Source organism: Heliangelus exortis, chromosome 16 (genome assembly GCF_036169615.1).
Source record: "Heliangelus exortis chromosome 16, bHelExo1.hap1, whole genome shotgun sequence".
NCBI classification, from domain to species: domain Eukaryota; kingdom Metazoa; phylum Chordata; class Aves; order Apodiformes; family Trochilidae; genus Heliangelus; species Heliangelus exortis.
In genome coordinates, this window is record NC_092437.1 from 13,033,689 (window position 1) to 13,061,247 (window position 27,559).

The 27,559-nt window shown below is 39.9% G+C and overlaps 1 protein-coding gene across 1 annotated transcript in view; it reads right to left on the reverse strand.

Annotated features, from left to right (window-relative positions):
* PTPRT (protein tyrosine phosphatase receptor type T) overlaps positions 1 to 27,559 on the reverse strand; it is a 439,233-nt gene that overhangs the window by 208,641 nt on the left and 203,033 nt on the right. Inside the window, exon 7 of the mRNA XM_071759664.1 lies at positions 8,172 to 8,465. Coding sequence (XP_071615765.1) covers positions 8,172 to 8,465 — 294 coding nt within the window. The remainder of the gene's footprint in view (positions 1 to 8,171; positions 8,466 to 27,559) is intronic.

The window sequence follows — 27,559 nt, forward strand, 5'->3', positions numbered from 1 at the left end:
AATAATATGGTAATAAGGGAGGAAATTTTATGAAAGATGCCACTTCACTGAAAACTAAGAGGCACCATGCAATGGAAATAAATTGCTTTTAAGCAGGGGGACCGAGTGACAATCACAAAAAAAACCAGCCCTGGCCCGTTTTTGCAAATTGTGGGCCAGGTTTTGAATGGGTGTAGAATGCTGACTCTGGTAAAGCAGTGCCAGTTTTGCACAAGCTAAGGTTATCATCCTGGGGAGTCACGTTTTTGAGACAACCTCAAATTGAGGGTGCTGAAACGAGGCTGAATAAGCAAAGAGAAAGAACCTATAAACTAATCAAACATCTGCTTCTTTTGCTTCTCTCACGCTACATTTTTTTTAAGCAAGATGCAAAAGAGGAATCACACCTTTCTCTGTATGTATGCAAGAAAATTCAAACAACATTGTGTTATGCATCAAGTCCCCTGATTGACCTGGCGTGGCTTTCTAACACAGAAGTTGACATAATTTTGGTTTAGGTTCTCTGTGCATCACTTTTGTCCAGGCTCCAGCCCAGAAGATGTGAAATCATTAACATCAGCTCAACTTTCCTGACAGTGACCTCCCTGGACACAGCCTTCACCTCTGCCCAGATGATTTCAAGTAGAAATACAGTCTGGAAATACTGCAACAAGAAAAAAACTCAAACTGGCTTGTGTTCACTTAAAATTACATTCAAAACCACTTTTTACTTAGAAAATGACTGTAAACACAACACATGTTTGGCTGCCTCAAATCTACAATGCCCCTAAGTCAGCTTGTGCTCAAGGATTTAGCTTGCAGCAAAACAGAGTGGGCTACTCTTTTTTTTTGTTGTTGCTGTCTTGGGCTTTTTTGTTATGTTTTTTTCCTCTCTTTCTCCATTTTTGTCTCTTCAGGTTAGGAGTACTCAGGCTGTTGGGGATAAAGTCAGGACAGAACTTGGGAGTCAAGACATACCGAGAGAATTATCCTAAATTCAGCTGGTGTCAAAATAAATACCAGGAAGCTTCACTGCTTTTAGACGTGGTAGTGAGGTCCCACAATTAGCAAGAGTTGTTCTTCTTGGAATGGAAGCCTCATGCCTGTAGGAAAGTTGTCACCTTACTAACCAGCCTGCCTACTCAGAACATGATGCTATATTCAAACCACAGTAGAGAAAGGCATTAAATTAAACAGCAACACCACTAAGCAGCAAGAGTGTGATGGGGAAATGAATAACTAGACTTCATCCTAATAAATAAAAATAAAAAAGCATTTCTGGATAACAAACTGCCGTTGCAGATAAAAAGTAAATCCTTCGAATTTAAATCCATCACAAGGCAAAATCCCTCTGGGAAAAAAATCCAGACCAAAGCACTATTATGAGTGCCTTTGTATTCATAACTGTATTTATGCACACTACGAGAAGGGCAATCAATCCCCAGGCCTCAGGACAAAAAGCTGATCTTCTGCTGAGATCAGGATAAAGAAAATTCCTCACCACACATACCATGGTTGAAGGCAAAAGGGCATTGGTTGTGCTTTGCTGGGGTTGGGAATTTTCAGGCATTGGCCACTGCTAGAAACAAATTTCAGATTTATGGCATCCTGATGTGCTCCAGCAGTAAATCCCAATCTCTCCTCTGCACATTGCTGCTTTCCACCACACTGAATTTAGTGCCTGAACTTTGGATGGACTGTGGCCTTACACCAAGTGTCTCATCAGCTCCAACAATCTGGATTTCAGGAGTCCTGTATTCAGTCAGCCACCAAAAGTCTACAAAAATAGTCTGCTTCCCTCCTCATCATACAACTACCTCTTTTTCTCCTCCCAGATTCTTTCTGTTCTATTATAGATCGTCACTGATGTTGTATCCCAGACAACATAGCTGCTCCTTGTTTCAACTCTTTTCCAGTACTTAATTCATAGATCTGTCCTCTGAAAGGTATCTTTGAAAGGTCTCTTTGCAGAGCTATCATTCAGATGTGTTTCTAATAGCTCCTCAAGATGGCCAGAGACATCTTTCACCTGGAACACCCCTCTACCTGCAACCAATTGCACCTCTGCAGCTTGGAAAGAAACCAGAAAGACACTTTGCTTCCTACAGAGCTCTGCAATTTCAACTGAAGCATTGTCTGCATTTCCAGGAGGTCTGAAGCTGCACATTATGGGTGAGATTTGACAAAGAGTGATGAGAAAAGTGTACAGCTCTGACACGTTCATAGCCACAGAATTCATGTCCTCGTGAAATATTTCACCTTTTCTTTGAGCTGTAAAAGGGTAGATGCTGTCTTTCTCCTCTCCCAAAAATTATGTGAGGGAGGGGAAAGAATGAAGCAGAAAACAAGATACAGTTATTATCTCTTTAAGAAATTGAGTAGGGAAAGTCAACATCTTACATGCAAAGGAATTTAAGTTGCTAGGATGCAACCCAGGTGAAGTCCCTGTCTTTCAACAACACTGCCAGGCTGTTTCCAAGCACATAAGGGAATAAAGGCTCAAAAGGAAGGAATTTCCTATTTCCTCTGCTCTCTAGCTGACATGCCAAAGGCCACTGAGGAGGAACGAAAACCCAGTATCAATCAGCAAGCAAAGCAAAGTCACTAAAATGAGTACCAGTCCCAGAGGCTTTGCAGGATCCAGGCACCCAAAGTCAGACACAAGATGATGCCATCCCCAGCTGCTCTCCTCCCCAGCTCCTGGCAACAGCTGATACCCAGGGAAGAACAACTGCATTTCAGTGTGCTACACCTGCTTTTGTCTCAGGGAATTTAGAGGAAAACTGAGCACAAGCAGAACGTGCCTTGTGGAAGCTTCTCTTGTCTGCTGAGGAAGTCACTCACAGCATTTATCAATATGGAAAATAAAAAACCCAGGGAAGGCTTTCACTCCAAGCATTCTACAGGGAGTCTTCTGTGAGTGGAGGCAACCCTGGTAAAAAAAGACACCTTCTTTGTCAGCCCTCTGCATCCAAAGTTACAGAATACAGTGAAGCCAAGAGTTAAAATTTCATTAATATTAATAGGGAAATGAACGTTCACTTCAGGACAAGGCTTAGAGTAAACTCCAAGTTAAATTAGCCTGTGAAACACTGATCCTAATAATACCTACCCACCAGTCATACAGAATTGTCATTCAATTCCCTTGATCTGCCATTTCTGTAGTGATTTGACTCATAGATCATATTTTTTCTGACTTTTTTTTCTTTTTTCTGAGCTTGAAAAACACAATGAAGTCAGGAGTACTGCAAGCCTGTTGGTTTTTTTGGTTTTTGTTTTTTTTTTTTTCAAAATTAACAAGAGTTTTTCCTATTCAACTGGAGATTAAAATTAAATCAGAAAGAAGTATTTTTGAACCTGCTCTTGTAACAACTCATTACAACTCAGCACACAACAAAGTAAACTTGTGGTTGTTCAGTGGGTGCACTTCATAACAGTACAAAACCACCTTCTTTTTCTAGCAGTTGTAGCAAAGCAACAGACAAAACCATTTCAATGCAATATGAAAGTGTGGTCTTAAAACCACCAAAAAAAAAAAAAAAATAGCAAAAGCTTCTTACTGCTACTTAACTGCTCAAGATTTCATGGCAACAAAGTACCTTTTAATAATAACCAAATGAAAAGGTTTTCCAACTGCTTTGCAATACCACATCAAACTCTGGAGGTACAGATCATTTGCATTTATATCAGCTGCTTTATCCTGACTATTTTTAAACAGACTATTGAATTCAGCCACATCATTCAAGACTAACTTTTATTTCCCTAGGCCAAGAACAAAATTGAGTATTGATCCTGACAACTGCTCCTTTCTCCAGGAGCTATATCACATCCTCCTGCTAAAGAACCCAGTCTCCAGCAGCTTAGCTTAAGGGACAGGTTGTGAGTGATCCATGGGAATGTTTTCATATGAGGACAAACCTCTGATTTCCATAAGCTGGGCTAGAAGCAAACATTGCCACTCTACACACTTCTTTTCCCCTTTTTTTTCTTTTCTGTTTGTTTGGCGTTTTTTTGGTTTGGTTGGTTTTGGTTTTGGGGGGTTGGAAGTGGAGATTCTGTATTGAAGGGCATATGATGGGGTTGCTCAGGATTTTTTCTCCCATTCCTTTATCAAATAACTCTCCTGACAGACTGGAAATTTTCCTGCTTCCAGTCCTCAAGGTCACAAAACCCTCCACATCTTATAAGCCACCTACTGTCCAATGAGGCAGAGAAACTAATGCTCATGATAGCTTTTCCACATATTAACCAGGTCTAAATATTATTTTTTTAAAATAATCTTCTCTCTGTCCATTTATTACTATTAATTTAAATGATACCTCTGGCCTCCTTTATTTTTTTATGTGAGTTTGCCCCACTAGAAGGCAAAGACTTTCAGATGAGATTTCCTCCACAATGATCACAGAATCATTCTGCTTGGAAAAGACCTTTAAGCCCCTTAAGTCCAACCATTAACCCAACTCTACCCAGTCCAGAGCTAAACCATATTCCTAAGCATCACACCTACACATTGATTAAACACCTCAAGTCAGGAGATCCAATCATTATTGGATGAGGTCAAATGATGATCTCATTTGCAATGTCTCCCAATCTTTCCCATCTACCAGACATAAAAAAGGATTTTCCCCCTGTTCTCCCCATCTGTGGCAAGCAAAGAAAAAACACAGAGGAATAGTAAATAAGCACAGAGAGGAAAACAAGCCCCGAGCATTCCAAATCACAGCTTTCCTAAGCACACACTTCTGAATGAATCCCATGGAACAGGGATTTTTAAAGAGCTCTGTTCATCTACTGAGGATGGCAAAAAAAAAACCCAAAAACAAACAAAAAAAACCCCACCACACTCAGAAGACCAATGCTGAACTATTAGGCACTACCAGGAACTGTACTCAAACATACTATTCTGATCTTGTTATCTCCCCTAACCTATTATTTTGGGGGTAAAAACTAACATTTTATATCTTTCTTTCCTTTAACCACCTCTCAACCCTGTGTCTGGTCATAACCTTAAGCAGCTTTTCTCTTTTCCCCATTCCCTGCTGAGCAACTGTTCCTTCTGACTGACATTTTACTGTTCTATGCCTCAAGGTCATTTCATCTTTTTCCTGGCCCAAGTCACAGACTATTACAGTCTATGGAAAACTAACAAAAAGAAAACATCACAAGGAAAAATCCCAACAAAACATCGACAAAAAAACAACCAACCAACCAAATAAAAACCACCCCAAAATGCCAAAACAAAACACAAAACCCACAACAAAAAGCAGGCTTTTCCACAGGCAGGCTTTTCCATATTTTCTGCAGTCAGCTTTTCCTGCAAGGATGCCAGCTGGGACTTCATGTTCAGTATCTTAACTAAAGATCAAATATAAACAAATGCTGTGTGTAGAAAACCAAAAGCATCACCAGTGGGGTAACAGATGCCTGGGCACATACTGTTTGAAGAAATTAAATTTATGAAGTGTAATAAAACTTCTTTGTGCTCACTTAGTGCAAGACCTTTCGTTATTGAGCCTTCTACAATGAAAAACTTTCTAAAGTGCATGAAGATAATTACCATTCACACTGATCAAAAACCTGAATATCATGAATGATCTTGATAAGAGTTGAGTGATGTTGCAATGACTTTTTAAGCACATGCTGAGCCCACCTGGGCCTTTTCTTTGCTCTGATGCAAGGCCCAACAGTCAAGACCCTCCCAGCAGAAAATGGCAAATTTGTAAATGAGTTTCTGTAGCTTGATTTGAAGTAGAAGAAAAGCTTGGCCCTTCTCAAATCCTGTTCTTATTTAGAGATGAAAATAAAAAATAAGAATCTCATTGCAAGGTGTGCTTAAATTAAAGGTTAAGCCAGTAGGTACCAAACTCCCCCACAAATGAGTATCTAAGGTGTATATGGAAAGATACTAAGGAGATGGCTTAGTAAATGGGACATTGTCTTCTCAGTGTTGCAAGGCTGCAGACACCTTTGCTTTATAGCTACACCTGTTTCTTGCAATTTAAATAATTAAATACCTCTCCAGTGTAGCTGATATTCTCTACTATTACTACTGCAGTCAATTTTATCTTTATTAGTGGGTTTAATAAACAAAGTACCAGCACTAAACAGTCCAGTAGAACTGGACTATTCCAGTAATCCACTGTTTGCACACAAATGTGGATTAAGTGTTTCTTTCTTGCTAAGAAAAAGTAATGACAGGATACAACAACAAAAAAATCACTTGCAAAAAGCTGCATCACTCATTCCTCTACTACTTTAAAAAATTCTCAATTTTCATTGATGTTACTCCTTATGTACTCTAAGAAAAATAGCAAAACATAGCTGTTTCCTTGGTTCAGCACATTTTTAAATACCTTTTGTGGCAGTTTTGTGTAATTAACCTTGAAACATGGCATTTTAAAGGAGTTCCACTACATATGGGAATTGGAATAATGAGTTGCATTTTCTTGTCTATCATTTCAGCTAGCATTTTGTGGAAGTTGCACATATTCAGGTATTGGGTCTCTCTCTTCTTTTGAGTTCACACTTAGATCAACATCACCACCTCCCCCAACACCATACAAAACATAAATGCCATTACTGTTAATTGCAACAAACTCTGTATGACAACTAACATTGACAGGATTACCTTCCCCTGTTAGATTTTCCTTAGTAAATTAGGCTGGAAAACAGTGAGTGGCACAGCTTAACCACTTTGAACACATCATCTGGATCACCCTTCATGTCAGTCAAAATCTACACCAAATAAGGAAACCCAGCAACTTGAGATCCAGTACAAGATTAAGCACAAACCAACATCTTTGGGGTTTTTTCACCCTCAACTGAACTAAAGCAAGAATTCTCTACAGGCAATACAGAAAAGTTTGCAAGTTTGGCTGCTGCAGAGCCTCAGTGAACAAAATACAGACCAAATCTCAGCACATCACACTCCATACCCACATGTGCAGTCCCAGGCCTGCAGTTATTTCTGCTGAGGGTCAGAGAATTTGACCACACAGGCAACAGAGGAGACAAAAGATGGGTAGCAGAGCGTGTGCCAATTTCCCAAATAGGGAAATAATCCACATCACTTAATGCTTTCTGCCTAGCTCCAGAAAAGCTTCCAAAAATGTCTTCTAACCAGTGGATGGGTGCTGCAGATACCAAACACCTCCATGCCAGATTGTTAAGCTCTGATTTTCTTTCAACTGGTGCTGAAAGAGACACTAAGTGTTCGGTGATTTATAACCTATATAAAAAAAAACACTGTTCTTGATGTATTCTTCACATGTCAGAGTTGCTGTTTGGTCAGAAAGATCAATTGGAACCTGGATGCTTCTGCATAAGCTCTTTACTGCTTTAATCCACTTGCTCTAAACCACTAGTTTGTGGGGACAGAAGGAAGGTTGTAGAAAAAGGAGAGGAGCCTTTTAGTGTCTGTTCCATGTTCACACCACAGAGAGAATCTTGCAAATATTACAAAAATGCAAACCTTGAGCAGACAGCTGTAAGGTGGAAAAAAACTTGTCATGTAGAAAACTGCTTCATTCATCCTTCTGCAAGGCACAGACCTTCATTTCCCTTAATGGCTAAAGGTCAATGTATGAAAACAGAATGAACAGAAAAGATATCTGAAACATGAGGATCATGATCTTTTATTTTTTCCTGGAAAGGCCAATATGGCTTAGAAAGAAAATAGATTTTTCTTGTCCCTGGATCAAAACTGATCTCTTCCAATATGAAAGACAAAGGGAAGATGCTGAACAGTGTCTGAGCAGTTGAGGAGAAAATAAGTTCCATCAAATAGAATTGAATATATGTTAAAACCTTAAAGCTTATTGTTTCACCACACTGCCTCGATAGTGTTGTCAGTGTGTTAATAACCAATGCTGAACTATCCACAAAATATTATAATAAAGCCCATTTGTTTATAATAGCTAGGCTTAAAAGCAATCTGCCTACTGGAGAATTGGTTAGGAAACTCATCTGCTTGCCCATTTCCAAAGAAAGCAGCCAGACAAAGCACCAGAAAGTTTGGCAAACGCGCTACCTGCATAAAACCAACAGATAATTAAACACTTGGAATAAAAAGTCAAATATTCCAGGTCACCCCCACAATTAGGACATGCAGAGGAGCATTTGTTAATGTGCTGGTGAGCAACCAAAAGCATCTGTGCCACACTGGGAAGCAGCAGAAGCCCTGCCAAGCCTACCTGCACACTTTGTTCTTGTGGTGAGCGGTGGCCCCGGGGGCCCCGTGCCTCCTTCTCCGGGACGAGTGAGCAGCACCCTGATCTCGTACTCCACATCAGGATCCAAATGCCAGAGTTTGTAATTAGGAGAGTCTACAATGTGTGTTTCTGCCCAGTTCCCAGTGGTCGTTCGATATTCCACCTCTTTCAGGATGATGGGCCCATCTCCAATGATGGAGTTGGCGTTGGGTTTGATCCAAAGGTAGGTGGCTCCGACTGCCAGCAGCTCAGGGGGGGCGATAGGAGTTGGGGGTTCTGGAGACAAAAGAAAAAACCAACATGAGAGGCCTGAGATAATTTTGTCAAAAGGGTCAAATTTCCAGTGTGTATCTGTTTCGCACGGCTGTGCCAAAAGCTTTTGTAACACACAATTTTTCTTCCCAAAAATCTTTCATAAGGGTTCAATCTGATATTGAAAATGATTTAGTTTCTTTGATTTGTGCTGATAATTCACCCTTAGACAGTGGGCAGTGTTCCCATTTCAGAAACACCTGCAAAGACACAGTAACCACAAAACAGCCCCTGTGTAAAAGGAAACACAAGTCATTGAAAAATCAGAAGGTTTATACTCCTTTCCTCATGTAAGTATAGCAGCAAGAACATGATACTGAAGGGCAAGGGGGGAAAGAAGTCCTAAAGACACCAAGTGCACTCAGCATGTGCCATGTATAAAAAGATTCAAGTACAAGAGCCCTTCCTCTGCCCCAAGACCCAATGGGACAGAATATCACCATCACCAACCATGGTCTCATGGTTCAGCCCACGTGTCACGCTTAACATGACAAAATTAGCAATGGGTGCAAAACTCAAATCAATTGCTTGTTTTGTGATTTTACCAAGTAAAATTGAAGAATATAATTTATATTTTTAAGCAAAGCATTAGTTGTGTCTGAAAAAATGCTAGCAAGTTTAAGCACTAGGAAACTTCTGATGGTTGATGACATAAGGAGTCAGGACACTGCTAGAACTGGCTCCAACGGGGGCTCTTGGTAGCTTAGAGCTAAGAAGAACTCTGAGGCATCAGCACCTCCTGTCATGACTGATTGCAGAGTTTGCTTAACTTCATGAGCAAAGGTACTCAAGCAAAGCCTGCGTGAGGCTTGAAGAGTGCCTGGATGTCTGAAATGTAGCACGAGGAGGCAGGAATCCAGCTGCTGCATATCACCTCTGTGATAAAAAGGATTGCAAGCCAATAAAAGGCATCTCAGCAGCACTCTGATGAAAACTACCAAAAAAGAAATCTCCAGGGCTCTGGCTGCCTGCCTGATTTTTATTTTCCCCCTTTGTCGGTGTATAAATAACACTCGCATATTGGAAGCTGCATGAATAGTGTATGCCTTGTGGTTTGGAAAACCTGAGCTGAACTGTGCAAGACTAAAAGCAATTTCTTTAATCTCATCTAGCTTTCCCTCTGTCACACTCTAATGTGGTTTGTCCTCAGCCCAGAGGACACAAACTCTTATTCTCTTGTGAATATAAGGTGATGAAAAGGACATCTCTGTCTCAGGAAAAAGAAATCTGTAAATGTTATAGCATGACATTAATGTGAGAGTTCTGTGGGAGTTATTCTAAACCCCTCTTAGAGCTGGTTCTTCGAAGAACCCAAAGAACTGGGAGACTCAAGGACCCACAGAAATGTGGAATAAAGGAGTTTGAGAAACACATGATGAGAGGAAGATGGGAGTTTCCCCTCTGGAAAAGTTTTGCAGGTTAATGTCTGCTTAGTGAAGAGAAACCAATGCATGGAAACCATTATTATACAAGATGATCAACTGAAATGTTAATTTAATTTCCTCTGGCTAACTCATTACAATGAGCCAAGCTATCTCCTTGAGATTGAATGCAGCACTCCTTGGAGAAAAATAGGTAGAAAAAAAAAATATTGGTAGGTATCCAATAAAAACAAAATCTTGTATCATGAATTGAGTTTTTTGTGGGTTGTTTGTTTGTGCTTTTTCTTTGCACTGTTCCTCTAACTCCTGACGGAATCTTTTTCTGATATGAAATGTCAGGATGATTATGTTTTGACTTAGTAATGTTATTTCTCCAAGAAATTTGTTTTTAAGAAATGCATGTAGATACATTTTCATTAAAAATCAAATTATTATGAACCAAAAACAGTTTATTGTCTGTTTCCTGGTGCATGACAATTAAAAGACACTTTGTGATTTTTATTCCCTATGTAAAAGTGACATCTAACAAGTCACATCATAGCTGAACAAGACAAATGAAATATTAAACTCCATTCTCCTGGGCTGCTGACTTCAATAGCAACATGATTCAGGTTACTCTGGGATTTGATTGCCAGTTAAAAGAGATTTACAGGACTGAGCTTAATTAATAGAGCTGTTTGTCCTGCTAAACAGACATGAAACTCTTGTTTAGCAAGTTTAGAAATTACAACTGCTTGATTTAAATTAAGACACCCAGCATTACTGTAAAAAAAATAATTTAAAAAGGAAGTTATGTTTTTCTTTTTTTTTCCCACCTGATAATTTTCACTTTTCTGAGTACCATTTGAAAACAAGTGTCACAGATTATTACAAATCAAGTTGTTTAAATTGTTCCTCCCTTTTTTAGGTGTCGTAGTTGAAGGTTCAATCCCATCCCACTGAAAATAACAAGCTCTTTCCTATTGGCACCAACTGGACACAAAGCAACTTTTTTAATACCTCTTGGTGTCAAATTATTGCAAATGACCTCAACATTATTTAGCAAAACCAGCACACAACTAATGACCATTTCCTGGCCTTTGCAACCAAGCACAGTTATCAGTTACAGATGACCACCCTGATGTTATGAGCACACTATTTTAATTAAAATCTCCATGTGATCTTAATTAAATAAACATGCTGATGGATTGGCCTTGTACACATGTAATTGTGATCATCTATATTTTAAGCCCCACTTGTTCCAGACAGTATTTTATACTGTAAGCTTTGTCAAGCCTGTTGCTGCCTTTCAGCCCCTTTCCCTCTTTCTCGAGGCCCAGAGGAGGAAGCTGCAGGGATGAGGACATCAGGAACAATTGCTGCAGCTGGAATAGTTTCCAGCCTGAATCCCAGGCTCAAGAAGGACACGGAAAAACGTGGTTCCTGGGTGGCCTCTTTCAAGGAAACAAAAGCCCTACGTAGGGCAAGCTCAAAAAGGGAGTTACTGAACACGAGCAGATTTTCTTCTATGTGCCAAACAAGTCTAATTGTGCAGACACAAAGGGAATTTGGGTCGTGCCCTTCTCCTCCCATTAGAAGAGAAAGTATAGCTGTGGTCCATAGCTGAGAGGGCTGGCCAGTGTTAGTGCTTTAAAATGACAGACAGCTTAGTAGTGCAACGAGTGCCAGAAAAAGCTAACATTAAGGACCAAAAAATCCCCAAACAGAATCACAGAATATCTCAAGTGGAAGGGACCCATAAGGACTATTGAGTCCAACTCCCTGCCCCTTGCAGGACTACTTAAAACTAAGCCATACTATTAAGAGCCTCTTCCAGACACTCCTTGAACTCTCACAGGCTTGGTGCAATGAATACTATACATTCCAATGAGCATGAATAACAGATTTTTTCTATTTTCATTTTTAAATTCCCTCCTTGTTCATAATAAGACCATCTGATAAAATATATAGTCAAGGAGACCACGAGCTCTCACTTTGCTCATGATATCCCATGGATGGTTTCAAACAGAAAGAACCTCTCAGGTTAACAAAATGGTTCTGTACAGAAGAGTTCAATGATTCCATTTCTGAAAGTGATTATTCTGTTACTGAATAACCATGCTAACACATGAAATTCCCAATATGACTCACTCAAGAACTGAAATGAGCTTTAGGTCCAGAGGGAATGGACAGAAGCTGCACCAGGGGAGGTTTAGGATGAACGATAGGAAATATTTTTTCACTGAGAGGGTTGTCAGGCATTGGAATGGCCCAGGATGGTGGAGTCACCATCCCTGGAGGCATTTAAAAGGCATTTGGACCTGGTCCTTAAGGACATGGCTTAGTAGTTAGATTGTGGTGTTAGGCTAAGGTTGGATGGATGATCTTGGAGGTCTCTTCCAACCTAAACATTCTGTGATTCTGTGACTGGAGGCCACCAGAGAGCAAAACCAGGGAGGACTCAGAAAGGGCTGACGTGCCTGTTAAACAGAGGAGGGAAGCAGTTTGGCAATCTGTGTCTGTACCACTTCCTCTGTACCTTCCACACTTCTTGATCACCACAGAACTCTTCCCAAACAGGAGCTGTGAAAGCCCCATCCCCAGCCAGGGCCCCAGAAAGCACCAGATCCTTGTTTGTAACATGCACACAGACAGCCCTGGTTCTCACATGCACACAACATACAGCACAGGTTCCAATAGATCAGAAGGAATGGTGCTTTTTATTCTTTGGGGGTTAAAGAGATGGGGATGGGAGCTGCTTTCAAAAGATATTTGCCTGACAAGCAGGATCTGTGTTTTCAAACACGATAGTGCTTCTTCCCCTCCTAATGGGAACTGTAAGCTTTTCTCACAGCATCCTAAATGAGCAGCTGTGGGCTATGCTTGCCAAATGGATAAGGATGGGACTGGAAGGCAAGGAAACCAAGCTTCAAGTTTCTCAGAACTTCAGTTAAAAATACAAGAACAAAACATCTTTGCATAATTTTCTACTCAACAGACACAGATTTAAAAGCTATTGAGAACACAGGTACTTAACTTTGCATTTACTAAATCAAAACCCAGATATTTTAAGTAAAAACATAATCATGGTGAAGTGCCTTTGGTCTGATTTTTTGCCCTTTCACCTGTTAAACAGAATTTGTCACCTCTGCACAACTCTTTTGAATTCTTTATTGCTGGCTATTAGAGAGCATCTGAGCAGCATCTAGGAGTACCCTTTCTAGTTTTACACCCTAGCAATAAGAAGCCTGAGCTCTGAATGACAGTAATTATATTGGCATTGCTTGTTAGTACACTTCCTACTACTGTAATAAATGCAGCAGTTGGATTTTGTTTTCCAGTAATTGCCTGAACTTCCAGTTCCATTTATTGCACAAAGAAAGGCACAAGGATTTTATGATATTTAGCATGAGACTACTTAACTGCACTGACAGACACTGTCCTAAGACATTTTTGTCTAAAAGAGAGACAGATCTGTCTCACAGTAATGTAAGAGGTTGACAGCAGTGGCACACGTCAACTGTCTGGGAAGACCATGCCAGTGGCATTAATAAAGTGAATCATTAATTCACCTGGATGGGTAAATTGCACCAGCAAGCAAGCAATACACTCTGTTCCCAAAGAGAAGTGCCAAGAAAAACTCTCAAATCAACAATTTTCAAATATTTGTAATTAAAAACCAAAATCCAGGACAGCAATAGAACAGGAAGATTTAGGATTTCCACAGCCTACAGGAGAAGGGGCAATGGTTTCACAGATTTATATATTTTACAGCTGCAAAAGCCTTTACCATTGATTTACCATCCCATTAGGAAACAGAGCAGTGGGGGAAAAGGGAAACATCACCTCTACGTGTCAGAGTTTCCCATCTTCTCTCTAAGCATTCCCCTAGCATGGGATGCAGCCCTGTGGACATGCAGCTCTGTGCTTGCCACTACTGATAGCAACACTGCATTCACCCTCATGAACCAACAGCCACAGGATGCTTATCTGCTTAGGAAGCCCAGACTGACAGGCAAAAATGGAAATTTACCCTTTTAGCTTGTGGCAGGCTGGTTTTTCAGCCCAATAGTTCAGACATTAGGGATAAGTAGGGGGGGCTGCATTTTGACACTGTTCTATTGCTTTATAGATTAGAAATTTAGTGTCAGTCCTCTCCATCTGATGCTCCTTCCTAACCCAGAATTTAATAACACAGAGAGAAGTGACTTTAGAATGACAAAGAATGCTAATTTACCATAGCATGTCCTGTGGTTTTTTCTTCTCTTTTCCCTTAAGAGCTAATGAATGCTTCTGTCTACAAGGGACTTACCATGCATTTCATGTACAAGAAGTGGAGGAGGAAATAAAAATGATCCAGAAAGATGGGAAAGAATTGAGCAAAGTTGTCAAAAAGCAGCAGCACAATAGGAATGAAAAAGAAGAGGTGAGTGAATTACTGGGGACAGTAACCAATATCACCCAAGAAATCCAATATAGCAAGAGACCAAGTATTAGGCAGAATGATCATCTTCTGACATTACCAAAAACCCAAAATTCAAAGACTACAGACTTTTCTCTTTATGTTTCACAACGGTGTAGGTACTTCTATAAGAAGAGAACTTGCTGCAGTCTGATGGAAACAAAGAATATATATTCTTCATGTATTTTCCCCCTAGGAACAAGTGGAAATGTTCCTTGATGATTTGAATACATATGTTCTAAATTAAGTAACTGGGTTGCCTGAATTTAAAGAGAATATAGTAATGCTTACAGGAGGAGGTACTCTAAAGCAGTAGAAAACCTCTTTAAGCATTTTCTAAAAGCACTGCACACACCATGTAAGACATCTGGAACAAACCCTGGATGACAAAAGTTCATCTGTATTAGAGTCATCTTATTCAAGAAGAATCTGCAGTTATCCTGAGAGCAGGAGGAGTCAGTACAGGACCACAGCCTCCTACCACCTCTCCTGATTGTGGGATAGGTTAAAGGAGAGGGGGCACCAGTTACCAAGTGGGAATTACAGCAGCATCCTATTTCATTAGCATTTCTCACTATTTGTGTCTCAGAAGCTTAGCCTGAATCCCACCAGAGCCTCAGAGGATGCTTTCATTTTCTAATAAAGAAGAAAATAGCATTGGATTAGTTGAACAGTATCTCATTTCCCAGCGTAAATTAAGTGAATTAGATGTAAGACTCTGCTCTAATTGTAAAGCTTATTACAAGAACTCACGTAGATTAGAACTGAATGCTTCTCTTTGAGTCATCATTTGTACTGTAAAAGGGGAAAAAAAAAAGGTGGCTATAGACTCTCCCATGGCTTCCCAAGGGGAAGATACACAGGAATCTCCAGTGCTGCAGCAAAAGACATTTATGAGTCCTGTGCACTGAGGGTGCTAAAAGGCAACCTTCCCAGGGCTGGGAATGCTGCCCCAGGCAGTGTCTCTGGGTAATCTGAGAATGACAAGCTCCCCAGGGCTAGGATCATGGCCAATTAGCTCTCATTTTACAAGTGCATGTAATTTAATGAGTTTTTCAACTCCAAAATACCTGTAACATCACATCATGAACAAGAGGAGCAGCATCCTTTGTGCTGCCCATGGAGCAGCATGGTTATGGGATGTCATTCTGTTTACAGAGATCTTTCATGAACCATGTGAGGCCTGACACAAAGACCTTTGTACATGAGGATGTCAGGCATCCAGGAGCTGACTACAAATACCCTGATTTTTACCAGGGAGCCTTGATAAGTTCATGCTTGTACAAGTGATCTCAGGTTCCCTTTGCAGAGATGGAAATAGCCCACTCCAGAGAATGCACAACTCATATTAAGGTACATATCTAGGCAGCCAAAATTAACTGCTTCCTGATCCTTCTCTTTCGACTGATATTAAAATTTAGATGTATTTTACTTTATTACTCTTATTATTTCCCCAGCCCCTGGCCTTCAGTGTCAATACAGTGAGTATCACACCTGCCAGTCTATGAAGGAGGAAGTCACAAAACAAGCTGTGAAAAGAACTGCTTGGCAAGAAATAATGCTGAGCATCTGGATGCTCTTTGAATGTTCTCTGAATGCCCTCACTCAGGGCAGCAGAACTCAGGTGCTGCAGTTTAAAACCATCCCATGAAGATAAATGATTATGATTTTCTCAGGAAAGGATAAGCCCAACTCCCTTTCCTTTCAGATATGCAGCCAGAGCACGCACTGGTGACAGTGATGCCCTTTGATTTAATAATTTAATACATAAAGTGCTTGTCAAAGAAAGAATTTAATTCCCTTACTAAGACTGTTTTGAGGCTGAGGCATCTTAGGCCCATCTGTTTTCTTTCTTATGACTTCACCAAGCCTGTACAAATACAGAAAACTGCATCCTCATCTGATCTGAACAAAGTTCTTCCCCACCAGGCAGTAGTCAGGGCCAGCTTTGGCTCCCTCTCCTGCCTCTAACTCCATGGACTATTTAAACTCATGTATCATCTGTTATTAAATCTATTTCAGCTTTCTGCATAAAGAAGCTGCTAATCTCCCACAGGGACTGGTAATGTAAACTCAACAAGCACCAAAAAAAGTAGAAAGGCAGGAATAAACACAAACTTTGAAACATGTAATTTCAGGTCAACTGTAGTTTAAGCAGCTTTATCAGTTGCTATTCTGCCAGCTAATGATGGTGGAAAAGGATGAAAGCACCAAGATTTTATAGCTTCATCTACAGAAGCCACTTAACAACTTTTGCTGTCTGGCACATCCCTGTCCTTAGCTTCTAAGCTGCTGAAAAGGCAAGTGACTGGGGGGACTGACTACTGTGAGGCAGCACGGAATGGTTTGTCTGGATTGATTAAGTAACTTAATCCATAGCAACCTGTCAGCTTGCAGGAAAAGCCTGAGGCAGAATTCTTTGTTTCATTTAAGGCAAAGCGGAGAATTGAACATCCCCCTGTCCTTTTGCTCCCTGTCCATTCCCTAAAGATGTGCAGAACAGATGAGAGGCAGTAAGGAGAAGAAAGGCAGCAGCCAGGCTGGAGTTTAAACATGAGAGACCACCACGGAGGAGACTTGAGACTTTCTGGTATCCATTCTGCTGTTGCATCACTGATACTGATTCTCCCTTCTTGGAAATCCAATATGTGCCCCTGAGCTTGAAGAGAGGCCACTGCTGCATGCACAGTGCAGTTCATTTCAAGGAACTGCTCAGTGTGTCCTCACAACATACTGGTGAAGCAAGCAGGAACATGTTGGTTTACAACTGGAAGACAAGATTGTTGGATGGCTGCACGACCAGAGAGTGAACATAGCCTTGTGTTCCAGCCTACAGGCTTTATGATCCCCTATAAAGAATCGTATGCCAGGTTTGACATGCAGATTTAGGCTCTTTCAGCCCATAAAGCAAAACATTCTCATTTAAGCATTTATTTTCCTATGACACAGCTGTGAAATACACGAATCCTATTTGAGCATGAGGAGCCAAGTCACACTGGACATGGCCTCAAAGGAGCTGTAGTAGTAGACAGGAAACATAGGACCAGGAGGAGGCAAAGTGGTGCAGACACCCCACCCAAGCAGCATCTGAGGTGCTTCTCAACCCATGTGCCTCAACCTCAGCCTTCACATACTGTAACTCAGCATCAAACCAAGCAGGCAACTCACAGAGAGTGGATGCTCACCTGAGCTCATGTTTTCTTGCTACTAATCTGAGCAAGAATACAGATCAGCTCTCAGTATTCATACAAAACTTGGATGAATCAGAACTGATGTTAATAGGACTGTTTCTGAGTGCTCATTTCAGGAAGTCACTCCTGATTTTAATTGACTGAAATTACATCCTTGGGCAGCCTGAGAAGAGCATGGTTAGCAAAGGGAAGGGCAGGCTTTATTGCTATCACAGTTATGCCTCATTCAAATCTCAGTTTTATCTTTCTACTTCTTTCACTGGGAGTAAGCATAGATGTAACCCAAGGAAACCTAAAGAAATTATTTTTTTTCCAGAAATTTCCAGACCATAAAGGGATCTCTTCTACCTTTATGTCAGATGTCAGTGTCTCCAGCTAATGTAAAATATGCACAAAAGCAGAAAGTCTACCCAAAGACATACTTCCAAAATCGAATGTGCACATGTATACAATATTCCAATCATTTTTTCCCTGAAAGAATGAGCCAACTTTCCACCTCTGAAAGTAACTGAAAGAATACCTGACAGCCAACCCTATTAACCCTGGATATGCTCTAATAATAAAAACAATTTTTTCAAAAGATACTTTCTCTGTTTATTCCATTTTACCTTAACATGAGTTGAAGAGGGCTTTGGGTGGTGATCTTCACCCTCCTAACATGTCACGGTTCACAAGACCATTACCTGGATATATCTAAAACCCTTGCTACTTAGAGAAAATGCAGACAACCATCAGGTTTTTCTTCTGTCTTCTCTTTTTTCTTTTCATCATATTAATCCCATTCATACGAAACAATTAATTCCTGAAGCTTGGCTTGCTTTGAAACCTGGGGATCCAAGTACCCAGAACCCATAGGCTGAGTGGGCATTTTTAATGGCCCTCTATACTTGCAGAGAGCTGAGGAGCTGTGCCTGTTGACATCACAAACTCCATGTCTGACAAACAACATTTTATTTCAAGTGTCTTAAGGGTGCATCACAGCCTTCCCTGAAAAAAAACAGACGAGACATTTTGAAATCTCTTTTGTGTATGAAAGAAACAATTTTGTAGCCATTAAAGGCATTGAAGGCCTCGGACAGCAAGCTGAACAATGAATGACATTTCTACTCACCTATTCTTAGTGCTACCAACTGAGTGAGCAGCCAAGAGCAGAGAAATTACTGGGGATGGGAAGTGAGAACTGGTAATTTCCCCAGCATCAGCACAATGGAAAAAAAGTGCCCAAGCAGAGGGAGCAGTTCCTTAACCAAGAGGACAGACCACTCCAGGAAATCTAATCAACTAAGGAAAGGCAAACACCATTATTTCCCCTAGATGTGAGGGCCACCTGAGATACAGGATCTTGGATTTTAGTTTTACTGTTTGTTTCTTTTTCCTAAGTCTCCCAGTATTGCCAAGAATGTCTGCAGTTCATCAAGGAATGTATATATTATTATATATACATATATATAGGTATTGTTATATATATAGTCATTGATATTCTACCATCAGAAAAATCTGGAAGCCTTTTAGGCTTTGGAGAGCTGCAACATGGCCTATTGAGTTTAGACAACAGAACTGAGGTGGTTTTTAACATGTCCTGTATCTGAAAATCTGTTTAAAGTCCATGTTAGGGAGAACTTGGGTCATGCCCAGACAGGATCCTGCACTTGAGGTTTGCAACAGAAACTGACGTAGAGAAGTCTGATTCCCATTCCACCAAGAGTTCTGCTCATCCACCCAGGCCTTAAATCAACTTTTTTCAAAGAAAACCCTGCTATGATATATCATATATGATATGATATTTCTACCAGTGGTAGAAATAGTAGGTTAAGAGACTTTAGCAAGACACTGAGTATTTACTTTGCTTCCTAAACCAGAATCTGCAGATGTCCAAGCATTATCTGCATATAAGACTAAGTAAATTACTAGTAGCTTCTTCACTGAAACCTTTCAGTCCACAGTTTTCTGCTCACAGTATTTTGTCATTCCCCCAACCAATGCAAATTGAACTTGGGATTTCCTGAGAAGGTTCAGATTCAATTGGATTTACTGATTTAATCAGATAAGAGTTTCCTACATCACCTGGTCCCCCATAGGCATATATTTAGCATATATTTTGCATGCTGCAAAAGCTAAAAACAGGGAAATGGAGAATGTAAAACCCATGAACACAGGGGAAAATATTTTCTTCTTTCCTTTTTTTTTTTTTTTTTTTTTTAAGTATGAAGAACAGTACACAATATTCAGCTCATAATGACTGTTCACCATTTCAGAACAATGCACAGGGGTAAACCAGCTTCAATATACAATCTGTCAATTTCTAATGCCAGTATTCCCTACACATGGCAATCAAACAGGTCCAGAATCACTGAGACAGCAACTCAACCATTCATTCTCTTTGAATCAAGATCACTGGCCTGTCCAATACATAAGGCAAAATCTGATTAAGCACTGCACTACAGGCTGGGATTTGAGATCACTGCTGACTGAGGGAAGTGGATTAAACACGTTTATATATGCACATACCTGCACTATTTGTATTGCCATGGTATCTAGCATCAGAGCTAAGCACTGTAAAACAGTGTACAAACAACTTGTACCCCAAACAGCTTGTAACTCAGCACACACATGGAGACACAGAACAGAAAGAAGCAGTGATGGTTCTTTGCCAGCAAGACAGGCTGAAGTCTTTATGCATTATCAGCCAGTTCCCAAGTACTTTGTAGTCATAACAACAAAATTGAGAGATGCCAATTACCATAACAGAGAGCACATAATTAGCAGCAGCCTGAACAACAAGTCATCCTGTGAAATCAGCAACTGAAATGCAAAATGACCAACAGTATTAGGTACAAAAAGTTTTCTTCCTGCATTAGGGTTTCAGATTATGACATGCAAAAATATTTCTCCTCCTTTCTAAGGAAGGTTTATCACTTTTTTTTTTTTTTTAATTTTACAAGGACCACATTTCTTAACTCTACTAGTAGAGAAGTCATCCTGGCAAGATTCCATGATGCTGCCACTTGAAGCGTTGGTGGATAAGTTCAGCAAGGAAATGCCACAGAGTTTGGAAATCCAAGTTTTGAACTCAAGAGCTGAGTCTTTCACATTGAAGGAAGATATCAAAGGTTGACTGCCTCTGCATTTGGTGCCTACCTAAAACAGAGTTAGGACACACCAGGGTCTATTTGCCTATTACTTTATATACGTGGAATTCCTGCTGGTGTAGATCAATAGGAAATTTTAAGCAGAGAATATATATATATTACATAAGTATTACATGTAATAATATATATTCATAATATTCATAAATTCATAGTGAATGTCTGTGATAAAAATATAGTGATTTTATTGATACACAGTTATTAAGCATGAAGTCAAAATTCACCTTTCATATTGCCAGTAATTCCTGTCAAGTACCTGGTGAAGCATTTCATTTCTAACACAGTGTTGCAGTGTTTCATTGAAACACTGAAACTGTAAGGAAGAATCAAAAAAAACCCATTTAGAACAGTCTTACACAATAGTCCAAAAGGACCTGACCTAACTCAGCAAAGTATTCAGTCTTTCTTTTTTTGTCTTTCTAGTCATTACCTGTCTTTACAAGCAGAAACCTACACTGTCCAAATAAACTCCAGTTAATAACTGATGAAATCTTTCTCTAGTGCCACAGAAAACCATTTATTGCTTAAACTTGTAAATTTACATTCTCTCCTTGGAGCCCTGGTAAAACCACTACAAGTGAATTGTTAGAGAGAACCAAGACCTTCAGAAGAGCTAGAGCAAAATATTATAGGTCAAATCTTACACAAAATCCTTGTACCAGGGAAGCTCACCACTCTGTATGGCTATTTAAAATAAATTTGTTTTGCTTCACTAAGAATTCCTCTTTCTAAGATATTTTTACAAACAGTAGAACATCTCCCCTAAGAACAGGCAGATACAGATTATGGTGTTATACTCAGTTTTAATGAATAGCATCTCATCACTTCACTGTCATTTGCTAACCATTCATCAACTTAGCTCCTTGTAGATTTGCTTAATTATTTAAGAAATACAAAGATTATTTGGCTTTGTGTCTAATTCTTCTCTGGTTTATGCTGGTACAAATCCAAACTAGATGGAGTTTTGACTGCGATGCAAGGAAGCCAAGTTTCTGCTCTTTTGTTCTCCAGTAATCTGAAATGTTGATGATTTCTTAGCCTTCATGGGCAAGTTGATAAGAACCAGAACCAGAGGGAACTATTTTCTGCAATGTGCCTGTTCTGAACCCATTTGTTGCTTAGTAAGACCCTGGCACAGCTCCACAGTCCAATGAACATGATTAAAAATGACTTGATGGATTTAGTCTGTTGAACAGGTGGCTACAATCAGTCTGGAGGGAGAGGAACAGCACTGTCTGCTAGGTAGAAATTACTTGATGTTTTCTAGAATTGTCTAAACAACAAGGGGTTTATAGACCTGAGGATACCTTTCAAACCTCCTAATTCCATCCACCGATGGCTGTCAAAAAACTCCTCAAAGACCAGGACCAGAAAGTGGGGACAAGGGCAAGGAAGCTCTGCATGGCTGCCTGTACTTTTCACTATAACCTGAATATTTTATTAAGAACTTGGGGTACTGGGAAGCAAGACATGATGAGAAAGTTAGTCAAGAAAGGAGACTGCTCAGCAGACACAGTTGTTCCAAGGCACTGGAGCACAGCCTGCTTCCCAGGATCTGGCTCCACTCCCCACCAAATCCAGGGAAAAGCAGAGCCAGCAGCTCACAGTCAAAACAAGCAGTGCCAACTGGATAAAAAGTGACTGGAGACAAATGAAGTTGCTGGGGAGCTCTTCAAACTGACAGGCATCCACTGGTGAGATCCAACACTGGCCTCTCTGGGGCAGAGAGAGAAAATAATAGGGCTATTAATTGAGTTGTCTGTAGATGGTTTGTGGTGAGATTACACAAAGCTTAATTTTAAGAAGTGTGTAATAATATTATAAAAGGAAAGAACTGAGCTAAACCCATCTGGACCTCCTGGGAAATGATGGCTGGTTCATGCACAGGTATTACACACCCTAAGCAATGCATTATCACAGCATTTCATTTCCAGGAGAATTAAAGTGATGAAATAACCAGAAAAGGGTAGACTGGGACTAATGGAGCAAGTGTAGAAGCAGTCCAAAAATCTGTAAAAAAAACCCCTCTGGAATCAGCTTGGTATTAATTATTCATGATTATTAAATGTGAGACAAGAAAAACAAACAGTGGAAACAAATATGCTGCTTCCATCTACCAAAATATATTCTAAAAGCTTACCAGGAGAAAGGAATGGCTCTTTAATACATTATATTATACATATGCCTTCAACTCTGCTGCTGATCTTGACAGCTGCACTTTAATTTATTTGTATAACTCTTATTGGAAGTTGAGTAAAATATGGAATACAGTGAATTTGCCCAGTGATTTAGAGCCATTACATCCACATCTGTCACAAAGTGCCAGTGTGAACGTGACCTGCCATGCAACTGGCAGGCATTCACCTCATTGCCAATAAAATCTGTGGCTGTATTTTCTTGTGATCTACCAATATTCATCACATAAAAGCAAACTGCCCTGAAACATGAACAGTAAAACTGAGAAGACCTCACACAGACTGTACATGCTTCAGGGGCAAAGACTACAGTGGTCCACTAATTCTGATGGTATTGTGAATGCCTGAACTTCATCTAAGAATATAAATCACCTCTTCATATACATTAAAAGAACTTCCATATATAAATTATAATATAAATTATAATCAAGACAAAGATAGATGATACAGGGAGAAACCAGCAGTTCACACATAGACACTTTTTCCTTTTACAGGGTTCTTAGGAGCTCATATGGAATTTACTGTGCATGTAAATGCCAGATGAATTTCAGGCACTGTGTTAGCTGCCAATCCATTACACAACCCCTTGTAATTTTAACTTACAATTCTGAACTGCCTGTAGCACCAGTTTTGGATTCTCCTCCTTTCAGCCCATTGCTTACTCTTTAGATGCTCTTGTTATCCTGTGGAAGCCCCAACATTAATGTTTTGTTCCACCTCTCAGATAAGGTTTGCTCACCAGGGAACATTGCCCAGAGTTTTATAATGGAAACAGGAATCCACAGGAGGCTACAAAATAAGCTCTGTTCCATAGCAAAGGATTTCAATACCAAAATTACTTTTACAGAGAGTTATTAAATGTAACCACAAGAGTTTAAGGTCCTTCTTTATGAGACATTACCACAGCAGGTAAGAGCAGGGAAAAAAGGGTGACACTGTGGCCTCCTCCACCTTATTAGCTGAAATGACTTGTAAAACCTCATTTTCATAGAGTGAACCAGAACACCTGAAAGGTTTGCACTTCATGTCCTCTGCCATCCCTGCTACAGAGAGAAGCTGGGCAGCCTAGTCCAGTGCATTTGTAAGAACTTTAGGAGTAACCAGACACCCTCCAGCAGTTCATGATCCTGAGAGGCAGAAGCCAGGAATTAACCAGGATCATAATCCTAGACACATCAGAAAAAGAGACTTTGCACTGTTCAAGGATCTGCTTGGGAGAATCCCACAGATTCTGGGCAGAAGAGGGGTCTCAGAGCTGGCTGATTAACACTCAGTGTTAACTGGTGAATAAGTTTCTCCTCCACTTATGGCCATTAGGAACAGACAACTGCTGGAGCTGGTTTCAGGGTTCTGAACGTGTTGTTCAGTGATTTATACAACTCAGACTTTCAAGGAAACAGACACATCAGCAGCATTCAACAACTGAGGGCTGGGAAAGAATCTGACCTACTATGGACCTACTGAAACCAGGATGGGTTCAAATCAGTTGTAGCCTCTTGCTGGTGGTACCTAAAGCAGATTGTTCATTTTGTGACTGCAATATACTGCAGATTTTCTTCATCAGAATGCCAAAATTTTCATAATGGTTTTATGCACATGTTCATCTCAATTCCTGCTACAATTTACACTTAAAAGTTTAAGACTGTTTTCATTCCAGGCATAAACAAGGTTTTTGGTTTTTAAAGATGTAGACTTTTAGAGATCTGCCTGTAACAACAACCAAAAGGAACTTGCAAAAACTAAAACCAGGTCTCAAGCTTCTGGAAAATATTAAGATTTTTAAAAAAAAAAAAAAGGAAAAAATCCACTAACAACCTCCCCATATTTTATTCTATTACTCAGCATATGGGAACCAAAAATGCTGAAGAAATACAACTAGACTGCAGTACATTTTGTCTTACCAATTCAAGGTATGAAAAGGTCTTCACTGAGCTTTAATGATGTACAGACATCAGGCCATGTAAGAAACCCTGAAAAAAGCAGCATACACTCTCCCAGCTCTCCAAAGTCTCTATTATTTGGTCAAAATACAATCCACAAGTTAATACCCACAATTAGCTAACTCGACCCACATGGCCTTTTCAAGTATCTTTTAAATACCTTTTATTTGAATTGTAAGTTACAAACCCTGTCAGTTCTTTGATTTATGATGTTCAATGCCTCCTTCACACATTTAGCAGCAGCAATATCTGGCTCTTCAATCAGTGGAATACTTCAAGAGGCATCGGGTAACCACATGAAAGGAGCACAGGCACACGGAAGTTGAGATTTTAAACATTTCATCTGATACAATTCATTACTTTGCTAGGTTAATTTACCACTGAATTGCACCCAATTCCTGCCCTCTGCAATGGCAGTGCACACAATTCTAAGCCCCTGAATCAACATTTTGTAAATGAGCCACAAGAAGCAGACATCAAAGACCCAGGGATGAAAATCTATACATCTAAAGCCTTTTCAGGACAACAAGCTCCTTCAAGTGAGCTAAGGTGAAGCATCAGCAGCACTCCTTCCCTCTGAGCAGCCTCTCTTGTTTTCAGATTCATTGGAATTGAGGAAAAGAAAGACATCCTAATGTAATGTCAGCTTAATCACAATTATTCATTCTTCATTGTTCAGTTAAAAGTGCCTGGGCTTTAAGCTAAGTTGTGATAACATACAAGATTTTTCAATGAAATGCAATAATAGGTAATAAGAAGGTAATAATAGCATATGCATCTCACAAGCAATTGTGAAATAAATCTAAAGACATCATTTTCTTATGTATAATGAGAAAATATGCTTAGTAGCTTCATTTGATGAAGAGTCAATTGGCAGCCCTGAGATCCTTGTTAAAAAAAAAGAGGAAAATGAACCACCTTTCAGAATGTTGCTACAACTCATTCAGCTGAATTAACTATAGAGTAGGGTAATGAAGAAAGTAAATGCAATGGCTCAGCTACCACTTGGACCCCCAGCTCTCCTATACAGAGCCAATTTCAAGCCAGACTTAACAAGTGCTTTCTAGAGAAGCCTGAGAATCTAGAAGAAGGATGTACAAACACAGCAATTGAATACACTCACATCTAGGCAAGGTACAGATATAATTTGACACATAAAAGAAGCTAAAGAGCTGCAATATGGTTCATACTGGGAAAAATATCTTCTCATTACCTCTATCCCAAGATTAGCTGCATTATAGGATTTACAGGATTCACTACTATTGCTTCATTTGTTGGAAACAGCAGAAGAAAATGTGATCATGGATCATTTCTGATTGTTCAAATGACAAGGCAGCCATGGAACAGCTAAGAATTGCAAACTGAACATGCAGCAGCCTTACAATCCCTTCTTTTTCCCCCCTGAGGGTTGGATGGTACAATCTCATGCACACAAGCACACTGCCAGTGGTGAAAGCTGGGATGTGCTTTGCCCTAAAATGATGCAACAGGTAAGATCTATATTCTGTCATTCCTACTTACCTGGTATTTATAGTTTCTAGTTACTGTGTTTCCAATTTACAATTGCATCCAGCCCTACAAAATTATTCATCCCACCTCTATTAACCATATGGTCCTGTTCTCTTTGTCCTACAAGGCTCTCAGAAAGGGACACAGATTTCTTCTTGGGACCACAGAAACTGTTCTGCCCCCTCTTCCAAAGGGACTTAGAGATTCTGTGCTGCCCTACTCCCTTCACACCTTGGGTCAAATATATCATGATTAAAGTTTAGGCTTTTCTCATCACATCCCCAGCTATATCATAATTGATATTATATCATGTCAGATGTGATCACCATACAAGACACTTCCAAATCAAAGCAAGGAAAAAACTCCTTTTAGAAATCTTGAATGCATCTCTAAAGAACCCCCCAGGCCCATCACAGCCTAGGAACATGGATTTTTCCTTTCTTTTTACATGTGGCATTAAGGACAGACAGGAGCCCTCCAGGATTGATGCCTGCAATATGCAGTTTTAGAGGCAGCTTCTTTAACAGGTTATCTTTCCTGGCTGTTTGCCAGAGTTCAGTGTCTCTTATATACAGTGTAATGGCTTAAAAGACTGCTTGTTTTATTTCTTTTAATAAGACAGACACCCAAGGGATGAGGCAGTGAGGAGCAGCATGTATTTGATACAGCAGCAATAGTTCCTTTTCAGTGTCAGTACAAACAGGTTCTGATGGCAGAACCTTGGCCACGACAACACTTTTTCACATAAATATATTTATTGGGATCCATCATTATTTTGAGGGATCAGGACCCCCAGCCTTTAAGATGTGTTGCAAAATCTGGCAGAATTTGCAGTAAAGGGGCAGCTGTTGAAAATTATTTTATTGCAACAATGAAAAGGAAAAATTACCAGAAAGGTTTATATTTTAGACAACCTCCTACATTTAGAGTAGCTTCCCAAATGCATTTCCTAATTCTGTGCATTGTAAAATATCAGCCTTATTAATTTTTCTTGTTAAAAACATGCAAAAAATGTAGAAATGTAATTTCCACATTGTCAAGGTGCAAAAAAGAAAGCAAAGCTTCTAAGGAAGCTCACAAAGAAAATATGAATTGTAGTGAGGCAATTAAATGTGTTCTGAAAGCAGAGATGAAGAAGGAAGGATATGATTTCCCCTGATCTGCTTTTTCCTTTAAAAGCTCCCTTGGAATGAAGGTAACATGTACTTGGATTCTACTCCACCTGGTCAAGTAAAAGACAGGAAGAAAGTTAAG